This window comes from Mixophyes fleayi, chromosome 7, assembly GCF_038048845.1.
Source record: "Mixophyes fleayi isolate aMixFle1 chromosome 7, aMixFle1.hap1, whole genome shotgun sequence".
Classification (NCBI taxonomy): domain Eukaryota; kingdom Metazoa; phylum Chordata; class Amphibia; order Anura; family Limnodynastidae; genus Mixophyes; species Mixophyes fleayi.
This window is the reverse complement of record NC_134408.1, coordinates 124,035,361-124,057,394: the sequence shown is the minus strand read 5'-3', so window position 1 is coordinate 124,057,394 and position 22,034 is coordinate 124,035,361. Positions and strand designations below refer to the sequence as shown.

General features: G+C 38.1%; 1 protein-coding gene across 1 annotated transcript in view; it reads right to left on the bottom strand.

The window, feature by feature from the left end:
- The window catches only part of LOC142098555 (dynein axonemal heavy chain 11-like), a 325,973-nt gene that overhangs the window by 79,727 nt on the left and 224,212 nt on the right, over window positions 1-22,034 (bottom strand). The window contains exons 58-63 of the mRNA XM_075181390.1: window positions 21,208-21,354; window positions 18,889-19,002; window positions 18,658-18,801; window positions 14,781-14,963; window positions 7,786-7,887; window positions 994-1,128 (exon numbers count right to left, since the gene is read on the bottom strand). Of these exons, the coding sequence (XP_075037491.1) occupies window positions 994-1,128; window positions 7,786-7,887; window positions 14,781-14,963; window positions 18,658-18,801; window positions 18,889-19,002; window positions 21,208-21,354 (825 nt within the window). The remainder of the gene's footprint in view (window positions 1-993; window positions 1,129-7,785; window positions 7,888-14,780; window positions 14,964-18,657; window positions 18,802-18,888; window positions 19,003-21,207; window positions 21,355-22,034) is intronic.

The following is a 22,034-nucleotide window of genomic DNA, read 5'->3' as shown; positions in this document are numbered from 1 at the left end:
TGCATGTGAAAAATCCTCTTTATAAATCCACAATATTGCAGGTCTTTTATGAGCCAATTTAGTAGCAAATATATAATCTGCTATGTTTTCCCTCCAGCAAAGTATCTGCATGAATCAGTTACTTGTGAATACCAACCTTGCTGAGTTCCTAATACCTCACAATAGCTCTGCTAGGAATTGTCTATAACCCAACCAAAAGCTATAAATAAGGGCTCAGATAAATCTTTTGGCACTGCGTTTATCTACCTTTGCCTTCCCATTTATTTGGCTATGCAATTGAAATTCAATCACATCCTGTTACAAAGGAATAACACATTGAACAGCAGTCAAGCATAGAGGAGAATTCACCAAATTAATCTTTAAATGGACATTGCTGGAATCTGAGTGATTTAGTGACTAGATTAGAATGGATGATTGAAGAATAAACTGAATGAGACTGGCTGATCATCCGTTCTGCAGCTACAAAGCATATACAGGATCTCTCTTTCCCAGTAGTCATAAAATTAGCCTAAACCAGTTACCTAAATAAGTATTTATTTAATTTTCCTGTTGCCAGAGCCAGTCACAACGCATTTCACAGAGATGTGTTTGGAAGGTAACTGACACATAAAGTGTTAAGGAACTGGCCCAGTGACATTATATTCACGGACAAATTAGCCCTTAAAAGCATCATTAACAATGTTTTATTGTTCTCAGCACTTCTTGAATTTTAATTAATCAGATTTATGGCGGATACATAATACTTAATATTCCAAAATGTATTGCTTCTGATTTAAGTTTCATGTTCCTGTTGAAGCTCAACAAAGAAGTGCTGGAAATAGAGAAAGGTCAGAAATGCATTTCTCCCATGAAAAATAAATGCATGATAATGATATAATTCCTTTCAGCTCATCAGTTTCCCAGCTAAGTGCCTCTAGTAATGCCAGATCAGTAGTGTATAACAATGAAGTACTTTCTGTAGGTTGCTTCATTAGCCTGACCTGTAGACCTCACCTCCAGACCTTTCACTAATCTGTTGGCCAGCTGAATAGTCTTGTTAGTACTATTCACTTCCTCTTGACAGCGGATTTTCTCCATGGTGGCTCTTTCGAAGGCAGCTGTTAAGGCAGCCAGGTTGGTGTCTAGTTCCTTTAAATGATTAAAAAAAAATACAAAATTAAATACACAATGTATCCCAATTTCAGAAAGTTTATAGACAAAATGAAAAGAAAACTCAGTTTGCATTGTTGAATATTATCATAATCCATCATAAAATCCATATTAAATATGCCTAAATTGATAACAAGAATACAGTTGGTAAGCATTAAAGACACAAAATTATCATTTATATTTATATTTATAATTTTGTTTTCAAATAAATTTAGGAAAGGAATCACAGTTTTATACTATGTGTGTGATGGATATTTGTGTGTGTGTGTGTGTGTGTGTGTGATTTCACTGGTAAAATAGAATTTTGCAGTCACAAATTGCACATATTTATATGGTTTAGGAGATAGAATGAGACATGAGAGGCAGATCATGTCTGCAGTCATAAGCATCCACAGTATATTTAATATTATTAATGATATATTCAGCATACAAGGCGTAGTGATATAGCTGCAGGCATTTTTAATCCTTTCACTGCTGGATAAGAACTTGCTAGATTGGGTTACGGTAAATATTTTATTGCGACATAGAGTGCCCCATTAAATAATGCACCTATAATTAAATCTCAGGATACGGCAGCAATAGCTACAGTGTATGGAGAGGTTCTGTGCGAGGGACTACTGAGTTCTGTAGCATGAATGAATGGTGAGTGGGAGACTGAGGTGAAATTGATTGACCGCTTAGAGACACGCAGCAGTCACGTGTATTGAGAGTGTGCAAATAGAACAAAACATGTCACAAGGTGAGACTGATTGCTGTAGACACACAGTGACTCCAAATCAATATAACAGACATTTTATTACTGTAATATTGATTACAGGATCCTAATCTATGAGGTATATTTACTAAACTGTGGGTTTGAAAAAGTTGCCTATAGCAACCAATCAGATTCTAGTTATTTAGTACATTTATTTAGTACATTCTACAAAATGATAGGTAGAATCTCATTGGTTGCTATAAGCAACATCTCCACTTTTCAAACCCACAGTTTAGTAAATATACCCCTATTTTTAAAAGCACAGAATACAAACACCAAGGGGCAAATGTATCAAGCTGCAGGTTTAAAAAAGTAGAGATGTTGCCTATAGCAACCAATTAGATTCCAGTTATCATTTATTTAGTACATATTACAAAATGACAGCTAGAATCTGATTGGTTGCTATGGGCAACAACTCCACTTTTTCAAACCCGCAGCTTGATAAATTTACCCCCAAGTTTTGTTCAAACTTTTTCAATAATTTGCAAAACATTTGATTGTAAATGAAAAACCACTATAATCCTGCATATAAATAAGCATTATTCACAGATATTCATGTAGAGGCAGGCATAGTGTGACAGAAATTATATCTGATATACCATGTCCTGTTTTTAGGCATTGAGGATAAAGCAATGAAAGTGTATTCTTCCCTGATGACGGTTGTCTAAACAGAAATGCTAAAAAAAATGGCAACATCCAGGAATAAAGAACATTTAATAAAGAAAATAAACATTTTGTAAAAATATGTCAAAGTATGACACATTTGTTTGCGATTGTTATAAAAATAGTGGTACATGATATTATAGATGTTTCTCTTTAATTAGGGTAAAAAAAAACCAGCAACATAGGGTTAGCCTAATAAATAGACGTGTAAAAAAAAGTTGAACTAATGTCCTTTGTTCCCTGTCTATCCAAAATATTTTAATCATATACACAATGATACCGTCCACATACCATAATGCATGTTCGTGTGTATATACATTTTATATATATATATATATATATATATATATATATATATATATATCCCACAATATATTTTATAGTAAGTAAGTAGCAGCTATACAAAACGCAATTAGCATTTTCAGGAGAGCAATTTCTATTTTTTGTTGCTCTTAAAATTTGTCCCTTACTTTTTGCATATTCATGTGATTAAATTACAACAAACAATAATGGAACCAAGGACTGATCTATCTCCTATTTTTTTATTTTAAACTTTCCCCTCTTCTAAACAAGGGTAAGGCAACTCTCTTTTTTAGCTGCTGTGATCAAACAATGTCACATCACTATGGCAATTGCTGTCCATATCTGGAATACAGAACAACGTTAATTGTGCGACGCTGCATTGCTTGTGCATGTCAATCATACGCTATGAATTGAGAAAAATTTGCTCAGTTCATTCTGTTAAATGATGTACCCAATTAAACCTGTTAGAATTCATGATCTTCAGTCAAGGTTAAATGAAAGTAGTTACTCCTGTCAGCTAGGTGATTAAATGCTGCCTACATCAGGCACATTTATGTGCAAAATTAAAATTTTGGTATAAAGCATGAATCTTTATGCATGCCCGTTAATTATCTTGCCGTTGTTCTAGTTATTAAATACCCGCTGCATATTTTTTTATTCTTCATCATGAGCTTCCTTTCAAAACTTATTTTGTACTTGTGGAACTGAAATTCAATGTTTAAATAAATTATAAATTGGGGGCTTTGCCTGCTAATGGGTTTCTTGATTTGAGAGCTATTTGATAGCTACTGAAATTATAAATGGGTGTCAGGATTTTTTCTAAATCTGTTGTGGTGAAGTTAGATAATTGGATGAAGGTGGTAATCAATACTTTCTGTACACTAATATCGGCTGTGATGCAATGTGTACGCAACTGAATAATAATCTAAGCAAATAACAACATGCAAATAAGTTTAATCTATTTATTTCAGTTAATATAAAATATAATGTGGTGAAGAAGCTAATTAATGTTTACAACTTGTTGACTGCACCCCACCGAGTTTGGTCTCATTCTGTTCGCATTCGCATGAGTATGAGTATTTATGAAGTGTTCGCACATTGACATAACTAATATTACTTTTCATACACCAAATAGCAACTCAACAGATGTCATAAAATAACCAGTATATACAGGTCTAGAGGCAGGAGCCTGAGGAAGGATACCTGACTACATATGCTAAGATGACCCCCACCTCAAGGAACAATGACCGGAGGAATTAACCAAAGAGGCGTCGAGTTTTTGGGAGGTCATGACCCATCGACCTATGAATGAGGACCTAAATACTGTAACTGTGTAATAATGTCACTGTTTTTTATGACTGTACAGTCTATAAATTGTTCACCTCTGGCTTTGGAAACCAGAGCGTTCTGATAGAAGCAGGTTGTTAGTGCCAACCACGGAAGCATATGCTTGCGATACTTTGCCCTGTAATCTATTTGGCTAATAAAACTCTTGTCTTTGGAACCACAGCGATCGCATTGGAGAATCTTTCTTACATATGATACATATGGACGTATCAGTTGTTAGATTTGTACATTCCTTTTCTAGATATAGTTATTCTTTATTGTATTTATGGATTTGAAATTATAAGCTGCAGGGCAATGTATCCCCACCACTTTACTTGGTGACACCTGTCTTGTATTATATGTTCAACATCAATAAGGGTCAAGGGCAGAATATGCCATCACTGGACCCCAAATTTGGGGGAGGGCCTGGCTATGCTAAGACCCCCACTCTGCTCTTTTGAGAATGTGCCGGGAATCTCACACATGCAGTTAAGCCCCCTCAACTTTGGGCACCAAAATGTTCCCACCCCTGCGGTGATGGTAGTTTCACCACTTATAAGGATCATATACAAACTGCAAAGTCTGCAGCCCTCAAATACTTACAGTGACTACTTGTCCACCAAGCGCATCTCAAAGGGCATGCCCACTTGGCAGTCTGTGGAACTGACCCTGGAAAATTCATCTGTGCCTAGTTTTGCAGGGTGACAGGTAAACCCAGGGTCGGACTGGCCCGCCGGTGGACCGGACTATCCACCGGTAGGCCCCGACCCTGAATCGCTCCCCTCTTCGTTGGTGGGGGGAGCTAGAAACTTTAATAGTAAAAAAAAAACCAAAAAAAAACCTCACGTGACCGCAGCGCCGGCTCCGTTCGCACTGAATGCCGGGCGTGACGTTCAGTGAGGAGCGCCGGCAAGACAGAGGAGAAGAAAAGGAAGAAGCAGATAGAAAAGGTAAGTGATAGGGGAGCATGGAACAGAAATAGAAGTATGGAACAGAGAAGGGGCAACATGGAACAGAGAAGGGGGAACATGGAACAGAGAAGGGGGAGCATGGAACAGAGAAGGGGGAGCATGGAACAGAAATAGGAGTATGGAACAGAAATATAAGTATGGAACAGAGAAGGGGCAACATGGAACAGAGAAGGGGGAGCATGGAACAGAAATAGGAGTATGGAACAGAGAAGAGGGAACATGGAACAGAGAAGAGGGAACATGGAACAGAGAAGGGGGAGCATGGAACAGAGAAGGGGGAACATGGAACAGAGAAGGGGGAACATGGAACAGAGAAGGGGGAACACGGAACAGAGAAGGGGGAGTATGGAACAGAAATAGAAGTATGGAACAGAGAAGGGGGAACATGGAACAGAGAAGGGGGAGCATGGAACAGAAATAGGAGCATGGAACAGAAATAGAAGTATGGAACAGAGAAGAGGGAACATGGAACAGAGAAGGAGCAGCATGGAACAAAGAAGGGGGAGCATGGAACAGAGAAGGGGGAGCATGGAACAGAAATAGGAGCATGGAACAGAGAAGGGGGAGCATGGAACAGAGAAGGGGGAGCATGGAACAGAGAAGGGGGGGCATGGAACAGAGAAGGGGGAGCATGGAACAGAGAAGGGGGAGCATGGCAGAGTGAAGGGGGAGCATGGCAGAGTGAAGGGGGAGCACAGACAGTATGGCAGTGTGTGAAGGGGAGCCAGGAGAAGGGTGGAGCAAAAGCAGCATGGAGGGTGCAGTGTGATTATAAGGAGGCACATCATGGTGATGAAGGGGCACAGTAATGTGTGTGTGATGGCACAACGGGCTTGTGGCAATGTAATGTGTGTGTGGTAGGTGGTGGCTAAATAATGGGTGCTATTTTCTTTGTAGGGTGAAGATGGGGCAATTTAATTTTATAGTGGGGACTATTAATTTAAGATGGGGTGGTTTGGGCGCTATTAATTGAATGTGGGGCTGAGTTTGAGGAGCATGAGGTATATTTATTAAATGTGAATATGAATTATTTAATGGCAGTGACGGTTGCAGGAAATAGGTATATTTATTATATGTAAATGTGATTAATTTATTGCAGGGGCTGTCTGTTGGGAGGGAAATAGATTTATTAAATGGGAATACTATTACTTTTATGTTAGGGCTGGAGGAAGTCCTAAGTATTAAATGTGGGTCCTATTGATTTAACGCAAGGGCTGGTTGGAATTTTCTAAATATACCCACTATTTTTTCCAAATAGGACCCCTCAACATTCCAGGATCCAGACAAGCCGCAACTAAAGAAACCAGCAGCCACAGGTGGTGACAAGAACAGGTAGGACAGTCTGTCAAATGTTCTGAGTCTAGTGCAGGCTTGGCTAACCTGTGGCACTCCAGGTTTTGTGAAACTACAAGTCCCAGCATACCCTTCCAGCAATTGGCTGCTATATATTGGTAAAGCATGCTGAGGCTTGTAGTTTCACAACACCTGGAGTGCCACAGGTTAGTCAAGCCTGGTCTAGTGGGATAATCCCGATTTTTGGTGACTGTTCTGCACAATCTAAGGTGCAGATCAAGACTGTACTCTTTATACACACTGCATTCTTTATATACTACACTATTGTGCTAGCTGTCCTTTCTGGGCTGACCACTCCCCCTCTAGTGTCTGGTCTCGCCTCTTTGATGGTTGGCCACACCCCCTCTGGTGGGCCCCTAGCGTTGCTGTCCCCTGGTCTTCATGCCCCAGTCCACACTGGGTAAACCTGAACATACTGCTCAGTTTAGACTCATTTTTTGGGCTAACTTAATAATGAAAGTGAAGGCACATCACAAATGCAAAAATAACCTAACTCATGTAAGTAACTTGTACTGAGCAAGGAACCTCTCACTATACCCACTCCCCTCCTCTGTACCCTCACAAACACCAGCATCTCAGCCTGTAGATTCATGGATAACCAGGCACACTCATGAAAGAAGAAGTGTGACATGTCAAATTTACTTATTGGGATGAATGAAAGTGAACTAGGAAAAAAATATTATGAGACACTAAGGGAAATCTTACTGATTTATTTTAATGTAAATTACATTTGTCATATTAAACCCATGACATATCTTTAGCTTATTTTTATAGTTTTAAGACTTTCCACCAATTCAATTTACTTTCTTGGGGACATCCAGCTTAATAATGTGCTGTGACATTCTGTTTGGGAATCACTGCAATGGGTTATGACATACTTCTATAACATATGGAGCCCTCTCGGTCACATTGAAGATACAAGAGGTGTGCAGTTATTCAGCAAATTTGTTTTTAGTCAACTAAACAATAAAAGTACTGTAATGCTCTTACAATTGACTGACCTGTCCTGTTTTCATATGTAGCTATGTGTCACACAGTGTTACCTGGTCTACTGCATAAGTAACACTGATAGATAAATACTAATATATATATATATATATATATATATATATATATATATATACACACACACACACATAAGTATATATATCTATATATATATATATATATATATATATATATATATATATATATATACATATGTTCTCTATGTACACACAGCTTAATGTACAAAACATAGGAAAATTAGATATTGATGAGACATACCTCAAGCTTCTTTCTAATGATTTCAAGTTTCTCTGCTGCATAGACCAAGTCTGTGTTGGCTTGAGATAGTGATTGACGCTTGTAATCCACTTCACAGTAAACCTAAATCAACAATATAGTTACCAAATGTCTTCATTATAAGAGTTCCCAATACCAACAAACAACAGCAACCATAGGATAATGGCTGAGCAACAGAAACCAGCCATCAAACCTATGTGTGTTTTATAAAGAGCATTTGTCTGTGCTGTTTGGAGACCCTGCTCATTTTAGTAGTGCTCAATCTGTGTGGCTGCCTACATGTTTCCATTCCCTTCCTCACACCATGGTAATGCCCCTGTCATATGCAGCACAAGGCTCATTAACTTAATCACATATGCCTCCCAGAACAAACGCACCTCTCTGAAATACTCTGTGTTGCTGTGAACTTTCTGATGATCTGAATCTCATGTTTCTGTAATGGTATAAATGCCTTTATATAGCCAGATAACGTCACAGGGACTTCTAATAAATATATAATTTATAGTAGGGAATACAATATTCCATGTACAGTATTCGAGATCACTTCTGAGAATTTTAACAGTTTATTAAACTCTGTATTTAGAATTTGTGCTGCTCTGTCAATGTGTTAACACTCCTAACCCTCTAACATTTTAAAAACATCAAAATAACCTTAACCTGCCCAGGCTAATGTAAAACTCTCCAAAATAAAACATAAATAACGCCCAATTTTAGTTTAAGCTCCAAAGTACTCAAAAAACCACCACATTTATAGAATTTTGCCAAATTAATAGGAAGCTTACGAGAAAAATGAATGAATCTTTACACCTCTGGATTGGAAACAATGAAAATCAAACCCTTTTTACAATCCTCAATAGTTTCTCTATTGACTTATTTGAGCAATAGTTGGTAGGCTTGGGCTGATAATTTTACACATTTTTTGAATAAACAAGTTTGCAATTTCAACATCAGCAGCTGATCATGAGAGAGACAGAACACAAGATGAAGAATGAAAGTCTCTCTTCTGCTGTTCAGGTCAGTACACACAGGAATTTAATTGATTTGAATAAAATATAACTTGATGCTGTTGATGAGCAAAGTGTTCTTATATAATAACTGTGGAAAAAATCTCAAGGCTAATTTTTAGCTTGAAAATAAATGAAATTATTGTCATGGTGCGCACACAGGTTATATAGCCAGAAAACCAAACCAGGATTGTACAACTAAAAAAGAGATGTTGACTGTGCAAACTTGTTACAGTGCACAGTGGATGGAATTTTATTACAAGCTAAAACGTAAGCCAGAGAGCCAATGATAAATGTTTCCTGTTTGCAGCATAGCATGAAAGTGCATGGCTGAGCACTGAGAAACATTGTAAGTACAGAATTAGCACTGTCATAACAGAATCATTAATGAAACATTCCACCTTACTTATTGAATTGCATAATGAAGGTCACACAAGCACAAGAGAGGGTTGTAGCAACACATGCAGTGATTAGAGTGCCCACAGCATACAACAATTATCTTTCTCATGATACAATCATGTCTTACGATTATCTCTATGTATGTGACACAAATGGAAAGCTCTTAGCTAAAAAGATCATTCAGAAATTTGATTAAGTTTGAAAGTTTAATCTCTCAGTACTTGAAAATAGTTGTTGTATTGCAAATGTGTAGCATCATGCTCACTAAATTAAGTTAATCACATTTAGATCTTTTCATATGTGTGCAAATCATTTAATTTAAATATTTTATTGTAGCATTGTTGCGTGTGAGGGAATCCTTAAAATCGATGTTGCATTCAAGTTCAAATCCCAAATTGGCCACAAGCATCGGGAAAACTTATGGCGTAGGTTTGAGGATGTGCTTGTGTTACGGCCAAAAGCATATATACCAGGAGCAAAAAGACTGGGGGCTAGATTTACTAAGCTGCGGGTTTGAAAAAGTGGGGATGTTGCCTATAGCAACCAATCAGATTCTAGCTGTCATTTTGTAGAATGTACTAAATAAATGAAAGCTAGAATCTGATTGGTTACTATAGGCAACATCCCCACTTTTTCAAACCCGCAGCTTAGTAAATCTAGCCCTGGATCTGACGCCCAGACGACAATAAACTGACAGCACTAATACTGCATTGGCACCCTTAGTGCTGCCACAGACATAAGTGTATATCACTGCTGCATTTTGCCACACTAATTATAAGTAATGGAATATAAGGCTGAGACATTTTTCAATTTTGTCTGGAGAGGTTTGATTAGGAAATAGGCAGTAGATAAATCATATTACAGCTACATAGAATGGTGCATAAGATTATATATGGATGAGATCTCCAATGCCAATCTTTTTTGCCCCACAAAAGAACACCTAAATACAACTCTATTGATGAGCTTGTGATGTTACTCCTATGAAAATGTGTATATTTGAATATTAATTACTATGTCTGATTCATCCTTAAAAGAATTAATGAAAAGGGGTGCTATGCAAGTGGGTGCTTGCTACTTTTGGCCTGGGGGTCAAAATCACAAGCAAGTGGCCCTGGCTCGTCTACCAACACATCAAATTGGAAAAATGGACATGACAAAAACTGTGGAAGCATGATATAGCCAATGAAATATGAAAAAAATGTTATCTCAAAGAGCTATAATCAAATGCAACACCTATCAGCCCCATCTAACTAAATGACTATTTTAATGACCTCTATACAATACAGAAAGCATTTTAGAGATCTATATACAACATAGAGAGCATTCCAGTAACATGTATACAACACAAAGATCATTCCATTAACATATACACAATACAGTAGCAGAAAGCATTCTATTGAATGACATGCAACACAGACAGAATTCTAGTGACCAATATAGAACACAGAGAGCATTCTAGTGGCAGATATACAATAAAAAAAACATCCTAGAGACTGTTCTACAATAAAAGGGAGACAAGGGGGTTAAGAAACAACCTAACATCTCCAGAAATGTGGCCATTCCTCCATCTTGACATCATTATGCCTCCATTGCAATGTGGCCATGTTCCCTATCTCAATTGAAGAAGCTGCAAAGTTGGGAGGTATGTAAATACAATACAGGCGTTATAGTGACCAATATACAAAACGGAGTGCATCCTAGTGACTGATATACAATACAGAGAACATCCAGGAGACGGAAATACAATATTAAGAGCAACCTAGTGACTGATATACAATGAAGAGAGCAATCTAGGGACCGATGTACAATACAGAAAGCATTCTACTGACATATATACAATACAGACAGAACTCTATTGCCTGATATACAATAAAGAGAGTAGTGTAGTGAGCTCCCTACAATACAGAGATCATTCTAGGGATTGACATACAATACAGAGAGCATTCTAAATACCTAAATACAATGCAGAGACCATTCTAGGGACCTCAATACAATACAGAAAGCACCTTTATGACTGATAAACAATACATAGAACAACTTAATAAGTAATATATTATACATATAATATTCTAGTGACAAGAATACAATACAGAGAGCTTTCTGGAGATCTCTATACAACAGAGAGAGCATTCTAATGACCACTACACAAAACACAATGCATATTAGTAGCTACAATCCAATGCCAACCCTGTTATGAATGCCATTAGAAATTGCAAATCCCCAAATCTTGTGGTTTTACAATGGGTCCCCAAATCTAAGTTGGCTTTGCAATGCAGTCCCCAAAAATATCTGGTGGTAATACAGCAAAAAACCCTAAAATCCCTCTTGACTTTGTGATGCAGACCAGCCCAAATCTCTAGGGCTTTACCATACAGACCCCAGTTATCTTTTTGATTAATAATGCAGACGACCCCAATCTCTGTTCATGACAAAATCAGATCTCTGGTGGCAACCCAAATAAATTACTTACTCTTTTTGTGGTGACAAGCTGGACTATAGAGTTGGCTGTTCTGGGACACCATCATACTCAGTAGACAACTTCCTGCACTCTGATTGGTGAAAAGTTCCAGCCATTTACCAATCATCAGTGTGTGGGGACCTCCTGACACTCTGACTGGTGAATGACCAGTGCTATCCATCAATCAGCTGCTAGGTGCCGTCTACACAGTAAGACAGCATACGCAGTAATTGTGCTGGTGCACAGTGCAAGGCAACAACTGGTGATTGAGGGACAGGCAGAGGTTGTTTATAGTAAAGCTACTAGAGAGGCCGGGGAACACCCACTGCTGCAAAATTGTACTGGTTCGCGAGGCAGATGGACAAAGCACCAGAAGCGGGCAGTGCTGTGAGTTATAGGGGTCCTATATATATATATATATATATATATATATATATATATATATATATATATATATATATACACATAGATATATATATATATATATATATATATATATAGAGAGAGAGAGAGAGAGAGAGAGAGATAGGTATCTTTATATATATATATATATATATATATATATATATATATATATGTATGTATATATATATATATATATATATATATATAAATACAATATACATATGTGTATTTTTAAATTACTGGATTTAAAAAAACATCTAGCAAACAAGTGGTGAAATGCATGTGCTTACACATTACAGAGAACCTGGAACACGGCATATTACATAACAGCAGTTCAGGATAATAAGAGTGAGAGCTGTCAACTTGATAAATCATAAATGAACTGAACGAAAGCAACTAAGTAACTAAACAAGCGACTGAATGTACTTAACCAGTCATCAGTTTCTAATACCTCCACCATGCAACATGTCCAAAACATTCTGCAAGGAGAAAGCTAAAAAACTAATTATTTAAGTTGAAATTCTGTTAAAAAAAACTATATTACAGGCAAATAAAATGTGAAACATTAACACTCTCACACTTCATGCGATCATTTCCTACATAAAAGTCCAGTACTTACATACATCTTTTTGAAATATCCAGAAGGTATGAGAGCAGGTTGATAAATAACACAGGGAAAACAAAATATTCATCATGACAAGTAGTGAAAAATTAAAGATTTCAAGCGGCATTAATTACGCTCCAGTAAGATGAATAGGGCCTTTCACAATTAATGAGAACATACACCTTTGTCTAAGTTTTACATCCACCTATGATGAATGCTTTAGCGCTGACAAAATACATCATGCTAACATTTGAATTAACAGCGTGTTAATAGATTGACATATGAGAGTGAAAAAGAGCATTTTATCATTCACATTGTATCACTCCCAAGTTTTCTTTCCCATATGCATCAAATAATAAGAGAATGAGGAAAGCAAAATCCCCAGTCAGTGTCATGAATAGCTTATAATTGCAAAAAAGAAAAATATTGGCTCATCTGTACCAGGGGAGGGCTGGCAAATTTTAGCCCAGAGGGCAAGACTTGACTTACTAGGAACATTTTAAAGGAGAAAAATGCGGGTGGCCCAGTGACCCAGCGCAAGGAAGACCATTATGGCCCCGGCCCATGGGGCAAATGCCCCCTGCCCAGCCTGCCACTGATCTATGCCTTACACCAGTGGTATAAATGCCAGTCACCAAGGATGGCCGGGTGCCACGTTAATGGTGGCTGTACATTGCTGTGCCATCGCTGGACTGGTCCCTGGCGTTTCACTCCCTTGGACTATAGCATTCATAGTCATGTCATCCCCTGATTTTCATTATGCAGTGGTAAAAGGAAGAAGGAACAGATAAGAATAATGTTCATGTAGGGAATGAGAGAGGAGACTCCACCCAATGGCTGATTATGTAGGTATTCCATGTGTCCAGGTTTCTTAGGACAATATCTATATTTGTACTAGAAATATTTTACTTGCCATTCTTATATTCCCATGATTCAGATGCCTGATGCATTCAACCAAAAAGGATAAGACATCATCATATAATGGTTACATTTTATTTGGCAGGCAAAATTAGGTGAATTTTATGGCCGAAGTAAAGTTCTAATCTGCCACTTACTCCACCCGCTGCTTTGAGCCGTATCCCCTAGTTGACTATAAGATGATTTGTATACTATTGTATGCTATTATTGTTATCGAACGTTCTGTTCTCTCCTGGCAGAAGTAAAGTACATTCTAGTTGTTTTAACATATCTAATTGTCTGGCAGATTATCTACCCTGGCAGTTAAACAGCAGACCTGTCCAGCAACAGATGCTGTATAATTCTGTGGAGAAAGCAATACCTTTAGTTGTTTTTCATACATAACACATAAATGCATATGTGATTTGCAAATCATAATAATACCAGTAGGACATGTATTAAAAATACATTTGAGATCTCCATTAAGAACTGACAATGTTAAAAGCATAGTTCCTACTCTCCCGGAATGTCCAGCAGACTCATGAATTTCTGGGAGTCTTCCCGGCCATTTGCTAAATTAAGCGACGGGGTGGGGCTTATGCATCATCGTGGCCCCACCCCCTGCTGTAATAGGCCAGAACATGTTATGGCAACTTAGGATGCGGGGCCAAATGATGCAGCTCAGCTAGCCCTGCCCCCACACACCCACCTCACTCCCGGTCTCCCGGAGGCAAGTTGGCAAGTATGGTTAAAAGGCAACGGATAACCCTTTCAGAATAACATTATTTACTGTGATAGGCCAAAAAGGTTCAGCAGCATTGGAGAACACCTGTCAGCAGAGGGCGCCACATGAGTGGATGTGAGTGTCACATTATCGGCTCACATCCATTTATGACGTCATCTTTGGCCAGGTACTTCCCACCTTTCAATTTCCTTTAAGAGAGAAGTCAAAATAAATACAGTTTTGTAATATTCCTAATTTTATAGAAGGGGATCGTCTGCAAAACATATTAATATGTATCCGTCAATGGTTAGTGAGAATAGGATAATGCTATGAAATTCACTAGAGTACATTAGTACTTAGTACATTATTGGTTTGCAAATTACTAGCATAAAGTAAACATGCCACGCTGGAAAATAGCAACTATGAGGTTCATAATTATACAAGTAAATAATGTGCTCTACTTGCTCCCCTGCTTTAATATTTTACCTCATGGAATTTAATGATATTGATAACCCAAGCACACAGGCCCGCAGCCGCGGAGGATTTTGTACGCACAAATTCTGGGTTAAACTCAGGATCCTTCAGATAGTCATCTTTTAAAGCCTTGACTGTTGCATCTGGAATATTCTCTTTGTCAAAATGAATCAAATTCTGCAAAAATTCGTCCACCTGCCCAAAAAATAAAATAGTTATAAAGTTTAGGTAATGGTGACAGGTTTATAATGTATAACTCATTGTGTTGTTCTTTCCAATATGAATAAATGATGGTAAAGCAGCTGGACTCAGTAAAGGTCATTCACACAAATTCCATATAGCGCTTTTTTGTACACCTATTATCAATGTATGGCACCTGTTTGTATGGGAAAGTACTTAGCTTTGTACATCAAGGTGTCGGTGACTTGAGGGTTGCTAAGTTCGCCTCATTTTAATGCATAGTGGCCAACTCTGCCCAAATTTCTGGGAGAGCTCTCCCAGACTCCCGTGAGAGCAGTGCAAACTCTCAAATTTTGCCCACTTCCCCGGTGAAGTGGGTGGCAGGTGCCCACCCGCCACTGTATTATGCTGCTAATACTGGCAGTCGGAGGAGGCCTTAGTGAAGTGATTCGTGTGCCCATGGCCGCAGGATCTCTCAAATTGTTGGCAAGGAGCTAAATGGATCAGGGTGTTGCTGTCTGATTGCAGGAATGAGCCCACATGCATCAACAAGATTAAGTGTTGAAGGCAAGGACTAATGTTGCTTCCCTCACTGCACATCAGTGATGTCATCGGTTCATAGTGATTGGACAGGCTGCATTGTCATGAATATTGGTTCAACACACAAAAGGACTGTCTGCAATATGTGCATTTCAATGTGTTGGGATTACATTAAATACAGGGGTTAGATTAATTTAGGAAGGTTGATATTGATCTGCAGTGTTATATGTATTTAGGGTGATACATAAATGTGGTGGTGATGGGGGGGGGGGTATTTTATTATTTTTACCTTACTCTGCATATAGTTATTTATTTATCTATGTGCCTTGCTTGCCTCATTTCTCATTTATATGCTTTTGGAAATCTGACCCTTAATCATATACAGTATAAGATGTCGAGTACACATGAAAGCTGACAAGAACAGTTTTAGCAAATTGGCCTTAAAAAATAGGTAAACACCAATTGAAATGACCTGACCTTTACTGCAGGTGCAGCCGTCACATAACACACTGCGCACCTAATGTATGGAGATAATTGTGGCATTACATGTGGGTGAAGAGGCATTTCCATCGTATGCCCTTTAACAATTATGACTTCATGGAACACTACGCTGATTACTGGCTACTCATCCACTCACAATGTGACGAGTGGCAGCACTGGAAATTAAGGAAGACTTAAGTAATGTTCTGAATGTGATTCTCTCTACAGTAACAAACAGACTGGTGCGAACAGATTTCTGCTCAAATAGGTGTATTACTGCCATATGTATTCATTTGGTATAGAATTAAAACTAAAAGTCAAATAGATTTAGTTTATGTTAGCAGTTAACAACTGTAAAAAATATGGCTTTATTATATAGAGTTTTGACATGTTAAGAATGATATACCCTGTCTTTTTCATTGGTTGTCAGAACAGCCCTGTTTATTTAGGAAGTCATGTTACTAAGCAAATTCTACCATATAGGCCCTGCACTCTCCTATTCATGAAATGTATTTCTCTTGCTTCTCCTTTTCCCTTTGTTTCCCTTTCCTATTACCCTCTGCAGATCTCTCCCTCAGGCTTTATTTATTCTTCTTCCTTTTATTCAAATATTAATCATTTTCCAAGTTTTGATTCCCATTCTTAATTATCACTGTATTAAGATTTTTCAAAAATAGAAGATACATCCGGTTGTGGGTGAGCCTTTAATCATTAAAAACATGAAACTAGTTTCAAATAAATTTGTCCCGTGATGCTAAGAAAAAAAAAATAGCAATAGAAAGTACTTCTGGATCATGCCCATAAAGATATCACAATACCAATATGGCTTACAAAATGTAAAACAAATGATTATCTACAAATATGTGTAAGTATTTAAGTTACTTATTTATCCACATCCCTGTGCATAGTCCCATATCTAACCTACCCCAAGTCAGATGTCATTTGAAATGAAGTCTGTTAATTGCATTAACTCCAAAGTTAAAACTGACTGTGCCGTAGTTTATACTGTTGATCATGTGATTGGCAGTGGATTTTCAGAGATGTATGATCACTTCGTTTGCCAAGTGGCATGAGCAAATTTTTACAAAAAGATCCTTACTTTAATTCAATTTTATTTTAACCTTATAAAAAGCAGATACCACCCCAAGTCCCCCTCCTCCCCGGCTAGTTTCAGGTTGGTGGGGTTCACAACTGGTAGACCACCTCTCTGCACTGTGGAGACTGCATATTATATATATATATATATATATATATATATATATATATATATATATATATATATACACACATATACAGTATACATCAATAGCCAGCGATAGTCTTTACAGGCCAGTCGCTTTGGTAAAAAGGGAGAAGCCCTAAATCCTGCAAAAATGGATTTAGGGCTTATATTCCTTTGATAAATATGATAATTAGACCACACAGTTTGCAATGTCATTCTAGGTGGTTTTCTACAATTGAAATGCTTGGATTATTAAACAGTATTTACTTTAATTTGTATTTGCATTTCGCACATTAGACACTTGTATTGGTTACCCACACTTTTACGCAGGGTCTCAAGAAGACAGACCCTACCCCAGTGTTGGCTAGCCTGTGACACTCCAGGTGTTGTGAAACTACAAGTCCCAGCATATCCTTCAGGCAATAAGTTGCTATTTATTTGGCAAAGCATGCTGGGACTTGTAGTTTCACAACACCTGGAATGCCACAGGTTAGCCAACACTGCTCTACCCTGTTGGACTGGAAAAACTTGAATGGATGTGTAAACATGTTAGCACTAATCAAGGCATGAACTAATTTATTTTAGTATATTGTCAAAGGTCCACCAAACCACAAAAATTACATTTTTAGATAGGAACTGTAGTTAATAAGCATTGTTGTGTGAAACCTCTGTTAAAAATATAGTATTACCTCCCCACTCCAATGCAGACAGCTTGAGCTCTTTAGGACTGTATCCTGATAGGATCTCATACAGGACAAAAAGCTGAAAATGCAGTCAGATGATTTAACGTGACATCCTTGGCCCTGCCCCTGTGTATGAATCAACCAATCCACGCCAGAGCCAGATTTAGACCTTATGTGGCCCTAGGCAAGATACTGGTTTGGGGCCCCCTCCCTGAAAAAATCCATAGCCCTATAGTTTTTAGCATAACATATACCCCTATTCAGGGGCTGGCTGGCAGACTTTAGCCCAGGGGGGCAAGCACATAGCACTGGCCCATAAGTAGCGGCCCATTTTTAAAGGTTGGTCTCACCGCCGGCCCTGGGAGGGCCCTAGGCAATTGCCTAGGTTGCCTAGTGGCAAATCCGGCCCTGATCCACGCAGTGGATTCCCGTCACTGTCAATTAAACTGCCCGCTTAGCTTGAGATGTACCACCCTCCTAACAAGGCAACCTGCTGTAGAGGAGTGAAAGAGAGTAGGCTGGATATATTGGCTATGTATAAAAACTCCAGTTGTTTCATGTATATTATATGTTATATTATATTATATTATATATTATATGATCTGTACTATACCATTCTCTGAATCATATTAATTTTAAATGCCAGTTTTACTTATTTTTTAAACTAATAACGTAATTTCAGTACTTTAAAGAAAGCACAGGTGAAAGCAGATACATGAAGAAAAGTAAGAAGCGGCCGTTGTAACCTGCATTGTTAGTACTGCTGTGCACACAGTAATCTTACCTTGCCCATTACCACTTTTGCTGTCTTCCAGCTTCGGTCTTTAGGTATTTTGCCATTTGGTGATAAAAGCACAAGTACGGCAGCGGCTACATTGGTTACGGCAGCCGGAGGATTGGGAAATGTTCTTAGCTCTGTAAGATTTAACTGGACATTGGCAGAACAAGTTACTTAAATCTGCTTTGCTACAAGTGGAACAAAATATGATAAATAGATTGAAGGGTGTGTAGTTACCCGATTGAGGGTGTTCAGGGCTGCGTTTGCGGCTTGGAGTGCAGGCTCTGCTTTAGCCAAGTCATTGGCAGATTCCTGTTGCTGGTTGGTTATCTCTGTTTGGAGAGCAGCAACCTATTCATACATAAATCCCAACACACAGGGATGCTGACTTATTTAGCATAATGTACAGGTTGGAGACAAAATAAATGTAAAATGCACTGCTCAGTAACTGCATTACTTCAAGCATTACTCAGGGAACTGAGAGTAGGAGAACATCTCACATTATTTGTGCTGTGCTCCAAACATATGTTTGTGAATTACCCTCATTTTTATGTAATTCTGTTTTATTTTGTGCATTGTATTATAGGCGGCTGTGATATCACTGCTTCAAGTCTACCTGTTCTGTATTCATGAATGGAAGGGATACATTTATCTAGAACTCGAGGAACACAAAGCTTATATTCTATTTATACAAAGTTACCAAACTCTTTAGAGCTGTACATTTGGGAAATAAAGGCAATATGCAAATAAACACTTTGATACAAGGTGAGAGGTACAGGCTTTAGAGCTTATAACAAGGGAAGAAGAGATGTGGTATACAAGGTACAATGCATTTTGTTCAGCAAAGCACTGATAAACATAAAGCTTTGTAAATTGTCAATGTTAGGATGTACTCATCCCGCCACTGGGTTAAATGACAAAGTCAGCTGACAGCTTCAGTTCCAGAGTCTACACATTGAAAGGTAGAAAAACAATTTCCTCATGATAGATTTCCTGGCAAATCACACTACAAATGAGACCACACTCTCTAGGGATCCCTGCTCACAACACCCTAAGGGCTTCAATTTAACAGGACGTTTTAAGTATGTCTAACTAAGCTTCTCTATTAGATAATATCTCAAGGGATATGAGCTGTTAGACAAAACTATCAAAATATTCCACATGCCTCAAGCTCATTTAGGAGCTCAAAGCAAATTAAATCAAGCGTTCAATGTTCTATAATGCACTACAAAAATGTTTTGCATTCAAACCGGTTTGGATAACAAATCACTGTAAACACAGCGATCTAGCTGTTCGGTATAGTGGAGAACAACCAAATCAGTGAGCAATTTGGCTGAGACATAGATAGTCAAATCGCACTGATGTTGTTGTTCAGGCGCTACATTGAATGTCCATATTGCAGAGCGAATCATGTCCGCCTGCTCCTGCTTGTACTTCCTTGCTGAGAGACAAACACGCAGGGATGGGGTCTTGAGGGAAGGTACATAATACAGCTGCGATATATGTTGTCTGAATGGTTCCTTCCACCATGGTTTTTTTTAAAGTGCATCTAACATTTACACAAAGTAGAGGCAGCCATTTTGTGAATGCAATTTCCTAGGAACCAGTAACATGAGTAGGGTACAAAATGGGGGCACTGACAGAAGTTTCTACAGTATATTATTAGCCGATTTATGTTTTTCATGCTTCCTCAAGGATTTCTTATTGGTAATTTTGATCGAGGTCCCTGACTTACATGTCAATCCAGGGTATGAGTGTTTCATTTGTAGATATTGTTAACATATTTCTGTAACCCATAGACTTATAGGCGCCCCATAATATACTTCTCAATATATACATATGGGCAGGTCGGCTTTCTGTACCCTGACCTCATTTTTTTTAGATCCTTCCTTCAAAACAATCAACTTCAGATGCAGATGAGTGCTATGCCGGTTTGTATAGCGTATCATGTGTGAAATTGCTGTGTGCATGCCCAGAAAGTGGGCGCACAGATGTGCCCCATGCAGATTTGCGTGGTCCTACCACTTATGCCAGCCTAAGCCTAGAAAGGCGGGATGGGCGCGTCTTAATGGCCAAGTATGGTAATGATGTGTTTGCCGATCGAGAAAAGGATTTATATACACCTGAGAAAGTTGTATTAAGATTTAAGTTTAAGATTTAAGGGAGGTCAAGGGCGAGAACAGTTTCAAATATGGACGATGATGATCATTTGTGATTGGCTGTTTGCAATTGCACGTCTTATGCTGATTGGTGCTTTCTTCATCCCTCGGGTATATATTATGCTTTACTGGGAGTATTAAGCCAAACTTGAAACGGGGAGTTGTTTGTGCTGTATTAGAGAGTTTTTTTTTAAGTTTTATCGATGCCTAATAGCAAATGTGTTTGTTGTACATAAAACAAATGGGTACAAACGTGGGCATCAGGACCAATATCAAAAATCTATGCACAAAAATCTATGCACAAACAGTACTTTTGCACTGGAAGGTTATTTTGCCATATTTTGATAACAAGCATATTACCTTGGCTATATAATACTAATTTCTGTTTATATTGTACCTTTCGTTCCTCTGCATCTGCCACTGATTTCTCTTGGTTTAACTTTTCGGATTGCTGCCTGATTTTGTCAATAAGGGCTTCTGTGTCCCTGTTCCGCTGATGAAGTTCTACTTCCTGGATGGCGAGCTTAGACTTCAAATCTTCCACCTGCATCATTACAACAGAGACTTGGTTAATTAAGTTTTAAGACAACATTTTCAATTATATTAAAATCAGTTAGCTTAAAGAATAAACGTTGCCCTGGGCTTTATCCAAAATGTGTATAATTACTTTCTTCCTCTAGAGGTTGTGTAATTATTTCTCTGTATTTATCAAAATGCTGGCTTGAAGGCAGTAAAAATTATATTTTATGGCTAATGATTTGAGTATAAGTGGTGTCCTATTGTAACAAATCTTTAAAACTTAAATAAATCTATTAATATTCAGCAGTGGATAAATAACATTGTGCGGCAATGTCAATGTATAACTTGTAATTGCTTCCAAAAATGATAATGCAATTGACTGAAATATTCAATTATTTATAATAATATAAGGGAATAATAATATGGTAATATTGTAATTCCAGTTATGTTTGTAAGGGTTGCTTGCTGAAGTGTTGCATACGGTGACGGTCGTGTAGAGTCAGACAAACGTCTGACTTCTAAGCACAAAAAGCGCCTTTTTACAACTGCGCATGTGCAGTGGAAAAACTTACTTCTCTGTCTGCTCTCATATCACCCCCTAACACCCCTCTACTCTTAGGGCCTGAGTCATTAATAAACGTATCTGCCGGTTTTGTGCATATCGTTCACATAAATCCCTCTGTGAACTCTCAGAACCGGACGATA